An 11406-nucleotide genomic window follows, 5' to 3' on the forward strand; every position below is an offset into this window, starting at 1 on the left:
TTTTTTTTTTGCTTTCTAATTTTCTCTCTCTTTTGTCAAATTTTTTTTACATTTTTTTATCACGACTTGAAATTGTTAGTTGTTGCAGTTGCACCTTGTCTCTTTATTATCCGATCAACGCCACCAACAACAATGTCACCCCCTGAACATACGCCACAGTCCCCAGCGGCCTTGGCTTCATGGCTCGAGTCAAAATACTCCGTCACGCCTAACGGCTTCCTACCCTCGACGGAACCATTGGCAGCCCTACCGGACGCCTACTATCAACCCTGGGAGACACTGGCGTCTTCCCTGCCCAAGCTCCTGCAGACCAACACGTTCCGGGACCATGTCAACGCAGAGCTGCCGGTGCTCTCCACATGCCGCCTGCAGCTCGAGCAGGAGTGGAGGCGCGCCTATCTGATCCTGACCTTTGCGACCCACGCCTACATCTGGGGCGGAGACAAGCCGTCGGAGCACCTGCCGCCCCAGATCACCGTCCCTCTGCTCGAGGTTTCGAAACATCTCGATCTGCCCCCGGCTGCAACCTATGCCGCGACCAACCTGTGGAACTTCCGCACCACTGCCGAGGGTGCCCCTTTTATTGACCTCGACGCCTTGGAATCGCTGGTCACATTCACCGGGACCCCGGATGAATCCTGGTTCTATGCCGTCAGCGTCGCGCTCGAGTGCGAGGGCGGCAGTGTGATCCCCGTCATGATCTCGGCCATGAACGCCATCCCAAACAACGACCTGGCCGCCTGCAGGCAAAACATTGCGGCGCTGCACAAGCTCATGGCCTGCATCCGCAGGGTCGGCGACATCCTCGACCGCATGCACGAGCGCTGCGCCCCGGACGTCTTTTACCATGCCATCCGGCCCTTCCTTGCCGGCAGCAAAAACATGGCCGACGCCGGCCTTCCGCGCGGGGTGTTCTACGATCAGGGTGACGGCAAGGGCGACTGGCTAGGCCTCAGGGGTGGCAGCAACGGCCAGAGCAGCCTGATTCAGTTCTTCGACATTGTGCTGGGCGTCGAGCACAAGGCGACCGAGAACCAGAACTCGGACCTGAAGAAGCACGAGGACAAGGAGCTTCCCTTCCACGAGGAGGTGCGCGCCTACATGCCAGGCCCGCATCGGCGCTTTCTTGAATACGTGCGATCCCTGCCGAGCATCCGCGACTTTGCACTGCAGCCGATGGAGACGGACGGCGCGATGGGGGAACAGGACGATGAGGAGGAGGAGGAGGACCACGAGCTCATGGCGGAGCGCGGCCTGCTGAGGAGCACCTTTACGCGGGCGACCCGCGTGCTGGCCGGTCTGCGCAACAAGCACTTGCAAATAGTGGCACGTTACATCATCCTGCCGTCGCGTAGGCAGCAGCAGCAGGTCCGCGCCGGCCTGGATCAGCAACCGGGTCAGAGGAACATTGGGCTGGCTGGCGTGGCGTGGCGCGAGCCGCCTCAGAACCCGGTGGCGATCCCCAAGGATGATGGAGACGGAGTTGCCAGTGGTGGCGGTAGTGGTGGCGAGCGCAAGAGGCGCATGTCAGAGACTCAACTCACTGGTACAGGTGGAACAGCCCTGATGCCTTTCCTCAAGCAGGTCCGGGATGAGACGGTACGGGCTGGTCGGCCGGATGAGGTGACGATTGAGGCGTAGGATCTTTTTTTTGCCCCCTGATGGGTTTCTTTGTTTATCCTTGACATACATACTCGGTTCTTTGATTTTTGCGGCATTGCATGGCGAACTGGGAATAGCGGTCCGTGGAGATTGCTCGTTCGGCGTTCCGGTTAATTTGGGAATAGCGGCATACTCGAGCATACCTCAGGAATTCTTGGTAGCAAGCATTTTGATTTTGATCTTGTTTTTGATTTGATTCTTTTGTTCTTTTTAAATGTGGCCTTGTCCCATTGGTTATGCAAGTCAACACGTCCAAGACATATTTAATGTGTGTGGAGACTGGAGAGAGTTATACATGCAGGCTGGCCAGTGATTTTGATTTCTGTCTCCGTTCTTATGCTATTCTATGGCCCTGTCCTCTGAGCCTGTGGATTTGCCTATTCAAAGAAATCTTTGCTGCTACCTTTGATTGTTGTATATCTGTGACATGGCTGCATTTTGATCTTCTTTTCTTTTCTTTTCTTTTTTTTTTCTTTTCCTTTCATAGCCCGAGGCAGGGACTACAAGACCAAGAGCATCTCAAGGCTGTCTGGCACTGAAAATACCATGGATGCACTCATCACTCAGCTGCAAAGCTGCGACTCCATCCTGGATCAGATCCCAAAGCTCTTGGACGGTGTACCATGCCTCCACCTCGCAGCCGCTCTCAGACCGCCTCAGACCACCCTCGACAAACCCCAGTGTCAGCTCCACCCAGCCTCTGACTCCGTCGGCCGTGACGCTCCCCGGCGGCTGACGAAACTCTACGGTACGGGCTCCTACCCCCTCGCCCACCAGCCCGGCCAGGTTCCACTTGAACCGCTGTCCGCTCAGCCGGGACCGACAGCCGCGAGTGGCCCGCGCGAACCCCGAACCCGGCTCCGGCCCGTGCGTGTTCAGCGCCGCAACGACGCCAGCGACGCCCCCGTCCCTCGCGGCCGAGTCGACGACCCGGAGGCACTGCTCCAGAGTCAACCGGCTGCCGAGAAGGGCGCTGCCGGCACGGTTGCTCTGGCACCAGTGTCTGGTCGACGCCCGCCTGCCCGCCGGCATGAGCGCGTCGAGGGCCGGCTCGGTCGACAGCATCAGCTTGGCCAGCGTCGCGACCTCTCGCGGCTCCATGGCCGGCTCGGTGGACACGTGAATGTGGGTGCCACAGGTGGGAGATGCCACCACCACAAACGACGAGCCGAGGACCGAGAATATGGTGTCGAGGTCGTCGACCCACTCTGAATAGAGGCTGTACTTGGGCGAGACTAGCTCGATGCCGTCTATGCTCATATGAGATCGACACCCGCATCAAAAACCACGTTTGGGAGGTGAGGAACGGAGGGTCAGCAAACATATACAGAAGAAATAATGCACAACGCGTCTGTGCTTGGTGGTTTTGTGGCTCTATACAGTTTCCCTTGGCTGCATCCTCTTTGATTGTGATCTCGGGCGAGATTGACCATGTTTGATAGACCCTGGCCGACTTGTCCTTGTGGTCATTGACAAAGATGTCCAGCCCGGCCCTGTTCAGCCTCTCGCTGACCTGCGTCGCTAGTGACTTCCAGCTCGAGTGCTTCTTCTTGCTGCCGAGGAGAAGCTCGATTTCGACACCGAATGACCACTTTCGGTAAGTCTGCATGGCTTGTTTCTTTTCAGATCGATACAGGCAATACTAGATCTGTGTCTAGATTTTCTTTTTTTTTTCAAATTTAGGGCATATAAGGTCGCTGTGAAGATAGAGGCGGGAGTGATGAGTCGTTGCGGGATGATGGAAAACAAACAAAGAAAGGAAGCCATGTCCGCATAGACCAACTACCGCGGAAGAGGAGGTTTTATAATCATTTTTCCCCAGCCGGACATCATCAGGGCCTAGTCCCAGGCCCAGTTCCACGGTCGCACGTCACAAGTAGCAGCTAATACACCCTGCGTGCGGATACGGTGTCAGACAGTAGCCGTAAACCTCTCCCTTTACAGGATGAGGATGCTCAAGATACAAAACGACAAGCGACGGCCCACTGGGCCCAGCCCGGACCGCGGCCCGCCCTTCTGGTCTCGAGGACCCAGTGAATTTACGGTCCCAGACGAAACTTTCTGTTGCGTGTTTTTTTTTCTCTTTGGTTAGTGACCCTCGCATCAACATGCTTACCTCCATGACTGGGAAGCCAAACTCGGCCACTCGAGCAGGGCAACTGCGTCATATCGAGGCCGGGAGACTGGCCCCTTGGCGGCCAGAAAAAGGTGGTTTTGAACTAACTAGCTGGGGTAGATAGTTCTACTTTCCGGTTAATCAGGTAAAGTGTATTGCAAAAGTGGTGTGTCTCTGCATTAAATTACAAACAAATGGTTGGAAGTGACTAAAGGCTGCATGTAGTCGTGCTCTCAATTCGAATGCTTGTAGTTCAAAGCACATCAACAGTATTCTCATTTCACGCCTTATTGTATTAGAATTCATAATCACAATCAAGCAGGCCATTCGGCCCGTTGGACTATTAATCATCTTATCTGTAAGTGACAACATGCACATGTACAACACGTCAAGACCTCACACCGGGGCTTTTTACTGATGTAAACAAGAAGAAACACAAGTAAAATAAAAGAGTAATCAATTCACATGTACTCGCCAAGTTATTACTATGATGCACCAATGATCCCACCAGAAAACGCCGAGCTCATATGCAAGAGAAACAGAAACCCAAACGGTTGCTTCGGTTAGCCACGAGAGTCAAACCGATCCCAAGTTATGCCACAGACTAGCTCTCCTGCTCCGCTGCCGGCGTCGCACATGTTGCACAAACAAGTCTCTGCCGTTGCTGTTGCTGTCCTGCATTCAGCTTCTTGGCCTTGAATTCGCGCGCCCCGCACTTCGGGCACGCCATTTCTTCCTCAGAGCCCACAGCCGCCTCGGAACTCCTCTCATCCTTTGTTGCCAACAACCCATCCCCCGCCTGGCTCTGTCTCCGGATTGACTTGTCCGAAAAGGAAGGTATCTGCAACGGCGGAGTGCGGGCTTTTCTTTCTTTTTCCTTTTCTTTTCCCTTGTCCTTGCTCATCTTGCTTGCCTCCTTGATCTTGTCTTTGATGCTCAGCTCGCTGCTGGCCCGAAGACTTGGATAGCCACCCGGCACGGGGCTCTGCCCGTCGCTGGCGCCGGGGCCAACACCGTCCTTGCCAGGGCTCGCTGTGCCGCTGCCCATGCCGATCCCTCCGATGGACATGCGCAGCGTTGGCATTTTGGGCCATCTAAAGCCCCAGAGGCCTCCATTGTTGGCCCCGCCCTCACCCGAGGGACTGCTTGGCGCTGGCGTGGCGCCTTCGCCACCATTAAGCGTTTCGTCTTCGGCCGTGGACTTCTTTTGCGCATCGGCTGTGGTCTCGCCCTGTTTAGAGGAGCACGTCGGTTGATCCAGAGGCTTCTTTGCTACACCATCCTCGGTCGGATCTTCGGAGCTAGCATTCGCGACGGTACCGGCGGCGACGGCGGCGTCAGACCTGATACGAGGCGGGTTGCTGAAAGTGCTCGAGGTCGGGCTGAAATGTCCTCTGTCGCCCCTAGGTACCAGTGGGGAACCGCTGTGGGCGTACTGCTCGCGCCTCCTCTCGCTCGCCAGAGTCCTCGCGGTCAGTGGGCTCTTTGTAGGGCTGACGCTGCGCTCAACCCGTATCGGCGTGCCGCCTGCGCTGTTGATGCTGCCGGACCTGCCGTTGGCCTCAACGTCGCGACGCCAATCCAATATCTGCTCCGACATGGCACCGCCAGACTGCGGCATGCCCTCGCCCGTCATGATTCCTTGGATCGATCTCGACAAGGACCCCTTTCGCGAGTGTGCTGCACTGGATGCGCTCGTCCGAGTGAGAATGCTGGCGCTGCGGCCGACGATGCTGTCCCGTTTGCGACTCAGAAGAGAGGCCGTGTCGGGACCCTCTCGTCGCCGGTAGGCACAGTCCTGCCGGAACACCTTGATGATGCCCGTGTCATCGGTCGTGACAATGATGTTGCCTTGCTGGTGCGTGGAGCGGGCCAAGTACGCCGGAGATTCGTCCACTCTTCGGCTCCTTGCGACGCTGGGAGCCTCGGATAGGGCGGTTTGGCTCATGTTGTGAGCCGTACGTGCCGGCGACGTTGGACTCGGGTCTCTACTTGACGACGTCGCCGCAGCGGCGGCCGCTTCCTCTTCCCTCGATACCAAAGTCACCGGCGGCGGGTTGCACAGATCGTAGATTGGATCGCCGCTGGCCCCGAGCAGCTGCCGCGTCTCCGCGGGCGCAAATATTGCCGTCGTTACCCCGGACCCATGGGCCACAAAAGACTCGCAGGGGCCCTTGTCTCCCTTTAGTGTGTCGGTCCCGATACCGCCCGAGTTTGAAATGTTCAAGGCCCGCTGGTTCGGTGATCCTAGACTCCAGATGAACACTTTACGATGCTCGCTGGGACATATGACATAATTTGCACCATGGCTGAAGCTGGCCGAGAGCTGGGCCGCCGCGTGCTCGTGACCCTTGAACTTGGCATCAAGAGCCTTGTCGCCGAGGTTATAGACACGTACACGAGCGTCGGTGGACGTGACGAGCACCTTGACCCTCTTTTCAGAGGAACCACTGCCCGCCGGTACCTCGGCAGTGCGAATCCCGGTGATCTTGCTGCCCTTGGCGTTCTTGCCCCTCGAAGACCGCACATGGAGTAGGCTCTGGAACTTGAGACCCTCGGTTTCGTAAAAGTTGCACACTCCGTTCAACATGCCTGCGATGGCCGTCTTGCCATCCGGCGTGAACGCGACGGCTGTGATCATGTCGTTGGTCTGCGCCTCGAAGGCGACTGACCTGTCCGGGATGCTCCATAGCCTCAGCCTCGAGTCCAGGCACCCCGCAAGGAAGAAGCGGTCATCTTGGGGATGAAACGCCACCTTGCTGACAAACTCGCCGTGGCGGAAGGCACATAGACATTCTTTTCTACTGACGTGCCAGAGGCGGACGGTCCGATCCATGGATGTGGACAGCAGGAAGTTGTTCTTACTCCAGCTGAGGTCCAGGATCTCGCCCGTATGACCCTGGAACTCGCGCAATGGCTGCTCCCGGAACACGGGCGCCTGTAGCCGCTCCCTGCCGCCGCCGCCGCCGCTGCTGATCGGGCTGCTTTGCTGGTGGAGGGCCTCTTCCTCGTCTTCCCGCGTGCGTCGCTCTTCGATGGTGGAGATGACTGCCCATACGCGGACGACTTGGTCTTTGCCTGCAGCTGCCAGATACCTGCCATCGCGGCTGAACTCGGTCGCCCAAACAGCCCCACCTGTTCGCTCTGCCCTCCTACTTGTCCCGTCGGCGCTCGATACGGTCACGACGGGGACCTTTTCGTCCGTTTTCGCCTGCGCAAGAGGTCTTGTGCCTACCAGCTCTTGGGCCAGAAACATGCGGTTGAACTCGCGTTCCTTCTTGTTGTAGACTTTGGTGCGGATATAACGGGGCGGCTCCTTGTGGTGAGGAATGTAACCCTGGGCGCCCACGGGGCTGGCAAAGACGCGCGCATTGTTGCCGTCGGGTCGCTGCGAGCCGACATCTGAGCCGGAATCGTCGTCATCATTGCGGAGTCTGTTTGCGCGCATGCCGAGGCGGGAAAGAAAAGAAGAGCGAGGCCTGCCATTGCAACGTTTGTTGGTGTCAGCCTTTTCTATCCAACCATCCCAGATACTCTGCTTGACTGTCTGCTCTGATGCAAGATCCTACCTCTTCTTATCCGGGGTATCTGTGGCGTCGCCAGCGAGTCGTTGTCCGTCAAGAGCAGCCGAAGCATCGGATTTGGAGGTAGGATTTCGAAGCTTTGAAGTCAAGTTCCGTTCCGTATTTGTGCGCATGAATATGTGCTACATGTATGCCGTGTAAGTAACCAAAATTGCAGCGCCAGAGTGGCTCAGAAGGAACTCATACCTGCGACAGAGGATCTATTGCCGCGTGGTTGGTAGCTGGGTTGACGGCAAGCGAGGGGCGCCGGACGGAAGCGGTCGCCTTATGGGCTTGCTCGGTGCCGGCATCGTGGACGGGAGGGGATGCGGACGGTTGATTCTGTAACGAATCGGGTCGACCGCTCGACAACAGCTTCGAAGTAGGTTCGGACTTGTTCGCAGGGGTCCTGGGCGCTGCAGACGCGGCATCGGCGAGGTGAGAAACGCTGCTGCCTGGAGAGTACATGCGGCTTTGTGTTAGGTTACGTGGAACTCTGACCGGTTGTGCGAAAGACGCAACTTGGATGCGTGGCTAACCAGCGTAACTGACCTTGGTAATTGGTCCTGGTAGCCGGATCTTTGTTATCGTCGGCCGTCGATGTTGCTTCTGTGGCCTTGTTAGGCGTCGCATTTGTTTCTGTTGTCTCTTTGGCGAACCACGAATCAAGAAGCGCAGGGGTCGGGGTTTGTGCCGCAGCCGGAGAACCAGTCCGCGACTCTTCTATGGCGCGAACCTGAGACGGCTCATTGATCTGCGATTGCGATACTGGCCCGGTCCCTCCCCGATCAGGGAAGACTCGGGGTTCCATATTGACATGGTTTTCTGGCCGTGTTTATTTTTGTTTCGAGTAGTAGTGGCTAAAAAGGCGTGATTGTCGTCCTGACCTCTCAATTGACGTGCTTGACAAGGGCAAGAAATACAAGGCAAGATGGGTAAGTGGATGCCTGGGTGGACGGTAGCTTTCCTAATAAGCTGAAGTGTCGGCAATTGCGGGCTTTGTTCACCCATGCAAAGGGCTGATATTCCGAGCGCACGAGAAGAACCAAAGCGTATAAGAGAGTAGCCAGGTCAAATCCCGAATTGAGGCAAGCTAAGCAGGTGTGGTAAAGGTGAGGTAGGGTCGTGGTAAGTGAAAGAAAGGTTTGTCTGTCTCTCTGGCTGTTGGCCGTCAATTTTCGTCTTACTGTCACTCGATCGCTCGCTCTCCCTTCCCTGTCACTCTCTTCTATATTTTATTCCAAAGAGATATTTGTCAGAACTTTAACAGCATCATGGGATCAACCCACCCAATGTCCAATGTCCAATGTCTGCCCATCCTGGACACGGACTCGGACACGGACACGAACAACGATCTAGCGCCCGACAGCTCAGCGAGCTTAAAAAAACAAAAAAACAAAAAAAAAAAAAAATAAGGCCGACGTAGCTGACGCTGTCACGTCACCCGCCAGTCAGCCAAGTCATAGAGCTTACCTGAGTTGGAGGGTTTGGCTGCTTGCTATAAAGTCCAAGTGCTATCTACGCAGGTAGCCAGAGTAGATCATAGCTATGTACGCATGCATGTGGATAGGGTCGTCCGCAAGGTACGTGGTAGTCTAGTAGTTTCTAGACCGGCTCAACTTGGGACTTAGTCTAGCCTATGTATCAGTTTGTCTGGCGCAAAGGTTGCAGAATCTTGAACTATGTTCGCGATAAAGTTGAGCCTCAGGTCCCACGAGCGCGGTCTCGACGAAATTTACAGGGCCCCTGCAGTTGTGGCTGGCAGGCTGGCAGCCGGTTGGTTCTTAATTAAGATAAAGTAGGGGTAGGTAATTAATAAATAGAGCTCATTCGGTGGGGCACGTCATTAACAGCGAAGCTACCCTTAAGCTTCCGTGCTGTTGTTGTAGCGTGTCGCATGCAATGTAATGATGCAACAGACGAACGAGATGTTGCTCGAATGATCCGATACAAAGTAAAGTAATTGGCGGTACTTGCTGGGTGTAAAGAAAGGCTTGTTATCGTTGCAATTTTATTGGATTTTATCGTCACGGTACGGTAGTACAGACGGTACAGCTGACTTGCAAACATCGATGCAATTTCGAGCTAGCTTTACTATTTTTGTACTCTAATGCTGTTAAGCTATTTTACCTTGAAAGTCTCAATTACATCATTGTTCTGCTCGTTGCGTCACGCGCAATGAAGCTCCCGATTCCTTTTGGGCGCGGAGAAATAACCCGATTGAACCTCGGTTTTATTACTACGTAAAGCCCCACCCTACATCTTCGGCATGGAATAGCCGGTTGCCTGACCTTTTCTGAGTTACATCTTGTTTATTTTTCTGCCTTTTATCTTGTCATGCCCATCAGTAGTCGACGACTTTGCTCAGTTCGAGCTATTAGCTTTACCGATGTTTGGCCATGTTTGTGTCAAAATTGTCTTGAAACGAACCCGCAAACAACAAATCATATTATGCCCCCTGTCTTTCTCCCCGCATCGGTTGGAACCGTATCATCCCCTTCCTGATCTGTAGCATCCTCGTCGGAATCATCGTCAAAAACCAAGGGGTACGTCAACATGGCAGCTACACCTCCCAGAGCTTGCAGCTTTGCCCCTGCCTCGTGATCGCTGCTCAACACCCTGACCTCGCCGCCATCCTCCTTGACCTTGTCCACTATCGCCACGTACTTTTTACGTTCCTGAATGTCCTGACTCCGGAAAAGCGCATTGTTGATGTAGAGCACTCCACCGCCGCGTCCGGCCGCGCCCTCTTCAACGGCCTTCTTGACAGTGCTGTACCCGTAGCAAGCGCGACCATCATCCGCACGAATCATGGCCTCGAGGTCGTCCATGCCCTTGGAGCTGAGGGCGGACTTCATAGTCTTCATCTGCTTCAACACCTCCTGGCTTTTGAGGACTTCGTTGAGCGAATAGACGTTGCCCGAGCTCGAATGCACCACGACGGTGTTCTTGACTATTTGCGCCAGCATCTTGTCGCGCGTCCGCGCTGCCTCCTCCTTGATGAAATCTCGGAAATTTTGTGCCGTGTAGCCCGGCGACGCCAACAGCAACGGACGCGCCTCCCCCTTAAAGTCTATGTTGCGCAGCAGCGTATCAAGCGTCATGCGGAAAAACTTGGTGGTCTTGGCGTCGGGTCCATCGCGTTTGCTAGCATTGCGGCCGGAAGATCCTCCCTTGGCCGAACCGCTGCTCTCGACGCGCTGCTTGATTAACGTCTGGTAGTCGCTGATTAGGCAGATGTTGGCAAAGTTGTCTTGCATTACGATGGCCGCGACAGCGCCATCCCTGTCCGTGTTGAGGGCGTCGCGAAGCGCCTCGACGGCAACCGAGTCCCAGCCGTCCTTCTTCCATAATGTGAATGGTCGGTTCAGCTCGAGATCGAGGGTGTGGTACTTGCCCAGCGGAACAACGTCGTTCTCCACCGTGACGACGCCCGAGACGTGAAGTGCGGAGGCGGCGGGATCGAAGAGTGTCGAGGTTACGCGGAGGGTGAGCTCCGTATGTACTCGATTCGAGGTCGTGTGGCCGGTACTGTTTTCTGTGGTTACTCGTCGAATGGCATGGCCCTTGAGGATGTCTTGGTTTCGTATCAGATTGTTTGCGTGCCACATATCTTCGGGCTCAGTGGGTGTCAAGGTGACGGGGCTTTCCTCCGACAGCCCTGCCAGAGAGCCGCGGAGCTGCATGTTGAATGTGCGCTCGGAACTTGGCCTGAAAATATAAGTGTTTGGAAATCCAAGGTAGCTTCCACTATTCTAACAGGGCGGAGATAGCGACCCCTTGATCCTTTTTATGGTATTCGTTAGCGTGACGACTTTTTTGTTTATACGGGCCACTCAATTTCGGTCGAGAGATGGATTTAGCAGCGCTGATGGCGGGGTTCACAAATGACCGATGACGTCTGGGTGTCTGGGTTTATATAGTAGGAATTTGTCGCGTCTTCTGCAAGCAGTCTATGCACCTTAATGAGAAGCGGCATGATAAAGTGGGTCCAAATGCCACAAAGTTTGGCGAGCGCATGCGCGGGGTAATTGATTGAGCTCTTATCGAAAGACTGTGGGCTAA

At 55.2% G+C, this 11406-nt stretch overlaps 4 protein-coding genes across 4 annotated transcripts; 1 reads left to right on the forward strand and 3 right to left on the reverse strand.

The window, feature by feature from the left end:
* Window positions 1-132: 132 nt before the first annotated feature.
* PpBr36_10865 (uncharacterized protein) lies at window positions 133-1641 on the forward strand (the record flags this gene model as incomplete). The annotated part of the gene is made up of 1 exon (XM_029897973.1): window positions 133-1641. The coding sequence occupies one exon, from the start codon at window positions 133-135 to the stop codon at window positions 1639-1641; it is 1509 nt and encodes a 502-aa protein (XP_029743830.1).
* A 540-nt stretch (window positions 1642-2181) lies between these two features.
* On the reverse strand, window positions 2182-3271 carry PpBr36_10866 (uncharacterized protein; the record flags this gene model as incomplete). Its single annotated transcript, XM_029897974.1, has 2 exons — window positions 2182-2912; window positions 3043-3271. 2 exons carry the CDS (start codon window positions 3269-3271, stop codon window positions 2182-2184), a joined length of 960 nt encoding a protein of 319 aa, XP_029743771.1.
* A 1111-nt stretch (window positions 3272-4382) lies between these two features.
* PpBr36_10867 (uncharacterized protein) lies at window positions 4383-8152 on the reverse strand (the record flags this gene model as incomplete). Its single annotated transcript, XM_029897975.1, has 4 exons — window positions 4383-7257; window positions 7348-7484; window positions 7549-7796; window positions 7894-8152. 4 exons carry the CDS (start codon window positions 8150-8152, stop codon window positions 4383-4385), a joined length of 3519 nt encoding a protein of 1172 aa, XP_029743832.1.
* Window positions 8153-9785: 1633 nt separating this feature from the next.
* PpBr36_10868 (uncharacterized protein) lies at window positions 9786-11027 on the reverse strand (the record flags this gene model as incomplete). Its single annotated transcript, XM_029897976.1, has 1 exon — window positions 9786-11027. One exon carries the CDS (start codon window positions 11025-11027, stop codon window positions 9786-9788), a length of 1242 nt encoding a protein of 413 aa, XP_029743825.1.
* Between the last annotated feature and the right edge of the window lie 379 nt (window positions 11028-11406).

This window comes from Pyricularia pennisetigena, assembly GCF_004337985.1.
Source record: "Pyricularia pennisetigena strain Br36 chromosome 4 map unlocalized Pyricularia_pennisetigena_Br36_Scf_11, whole genome shotgun sequence".
NCBI classification, from domain to species: Eukaryota; Fungi; Ascomycota; class Sordariomycetes; order Magnaporthales; family Pyriculariaceae; genus Pyricularia; species Pyricularia pennisetigena.